This window comes from Lactuca virosa, chromosome 2 (genome assembly GCF_052849685.1).
Source record: "Lactuca virosa cultivar CGN04683 chromosome 2, Lactuca_virosa_CGN04683_v6, whole genome shotgun sequence".
NCBI classification, from domain to species: Eukaryota; Viridiplantae; Streptophyta; class Magnoliopsida; order Asterales; family Asteraceae; genus Lactuca; species Lactuca virosa.
The window spans coordinates 315534041-315535991 of record NC_136427.1 but is presented as its reverse complement, the minus strand read 5'-3'; the positions used below and the strand labels follow the sequence as shown (position 1 = coordinate 315535991).

Below are 1951 nucleotides of genomic sequence, written 5' to 3'. Positions count from 1 at the left end.
TTAGAAAAAAAAAATACAAAAAAAGTGTGGCACCACTCCTTGGGTGTGGCAACAAAACACATTTGTGTGGTAAAAAATGATGTGACGCATATGTGGCAGTGAAGGGAGTACGGTTTCGGTGGCACCACTCCCTCGAGCCTTATAATTTATACCCACCCAAAACAGCTCTCCACTCATTTGTTAGGAAAAGCAGATTCAGACAAAGAAAACAAAAACATGACAAGACAATATTAACCATTAGTTCTTATGAAACCACTTCAAGTTGAAAATATCATCTCCGAATGAGGGTGAAAAAAATAATAAAAATTTAAGACACAAGAGATTGTTGTGTTGTGTGGGGCTAGGTGGTGAGCTCCATGATGGCACTGACTATGTCTCCATTGTGTGTCTTGAGAGCTTTCACAGCCTTTGGCTTTGACACGCCTGCCTGTGTCATGACCAAGTCAATGTCACGAGCCTCAACACCGGTTTCATCCACCTCCTCTTCCTCTTCCTCTTCCTCTGCTGCAGAGGCGGCAGAAACATCTGGTTTTGCCATAACAGAGCCCATTTCAGGCATTCTAAATTGCTGAGCCGCCTGTGTCTGGAGTTGTGAGCTAAGATCCTCAATCTTTGCCTCCCCAAATATCACATATGTTTCAGAGTTGGGGCTCTTAAACACATCTGGCTTTGAAATAAAAAACATCACCTGCAACATCCATAAATCATAAATCATAAATCACAAAAGCAAGCAACTCTTATAATTAAGGTGAAAAGGTGCAGCCAGCTGCCTTACATTTTTTGTTCTTTTAATGGTTACCCTGCTAACACCAACAAGAGGTTTCATCCCCAGCTTCAACATTGCCTTTCGACTCTTTTTCTCACTTCTGCTTTGTTTTGCACTGTCACCCCCACCTGCATATATCTTATTTATTGTAATCACTAACATTTACTTCCAAATCTCAAATGTCGGTTGCATCAATTCCAAAAATGCAACAACTAGAAACTAGAAACTATAAACAGAACGAAACGTCTCCAAAAGTGAATGTAACTCAAGGCATGGAGATGGAATATCGGGTGTTTCAGTTTCCATGAAGATTTTGCAATATCATATTGCACATCACTCAACAGGCATCCAAGACAATGATAAATATTTATAACGACCAACCAGAGGGCCTAAGACCTAAACCAATCCTACTATGTTATTTTGGGTTTTTGACTTTTTTCAACACCCTAATGAACCGACTGAAAGAAACAGGTCAAAAGCAGTATTTTTTTTCTTTTTACAGAATGAATAAAAAAAAAGGGGGGGGGGGGGGGGGGGGGGGCAATCTATCTAAATAGGCGTATGCAAGGGTAACAATGAAGTAGAAATTCGAGAGATGTAACGACCTTGTGCACCGTCTTCCTGGTCGTCGTCGGAATCCGCATCAACGTCGTTGTGGTCATCTTCCTCGTTAACGTCCTCGATCACTGGGTGTTCGTCGTGCTATACAATTAGTTAAGGGAGTTACAGAGCTGAAGAATAGGCATAAACAACCAAATGAACAACAACTGATATACATAAACAAAGTACCTGGACATCCTTCTCGATCTGGATATCTTCGACGATAGGGCCCGGCATGCTTAATCAATGACTGCTGTTATTCTAGTGACGCCTGTATTGTCCGAGAGATGCAGCGATATCGGCTTGGTTAGAGATAGATTATATCATATTGAAAAATATTTTTATTTATTATAGGGTTCCTTACCCTTTGCCTTTATCGGACCTAGCCCAGTTCCGTTATTTTAAAATGTCCATCAACCAATTAGCCCAAAGCATCAAAGCATATTTATATGATTAATGTGATATTAGCCCAACCAATCCAATTAGCATCTCTCACTTAACAAATAAGACATAAACAGTAACTTTTTACTAATCGTTCATATATTTGTAAGACATAGACAGTAACTTCTTTGTAAGACATAGACA

At 39.9% G+C, this 1951-nt stretch overlaps 1 protein-coding gene across 1 annotated transcript; it reads right to left on the bottom strand.

Moving 5' to 3' along the window:
* Positions 1-217: 217 nt before the first annotated feature.
* Positions 218-1684, bottom strand: LOC145161731 (nascent polypeptide-associated complex subunit alpha-like protein 2). Its single transcript, XM_079081343.1, has 4 exons — positions 1556-1684; positions 1372-1468; positions 776-894; positions 218-688 (listed from the first exon to the last, which is right to left on the bottom strand). Exons 1-4 carry the CDS (start codon positions 1601-1603, stop codon positions 341-343), a joined length of 612 nt encoding a protein of 203 aa, XP_078937469.1. The 5' UTR covers positions 1604-1684; the 3' UTR covers positions 218-340.
* Positions 1685-1951: the final 267 nt, after the last annotated feature.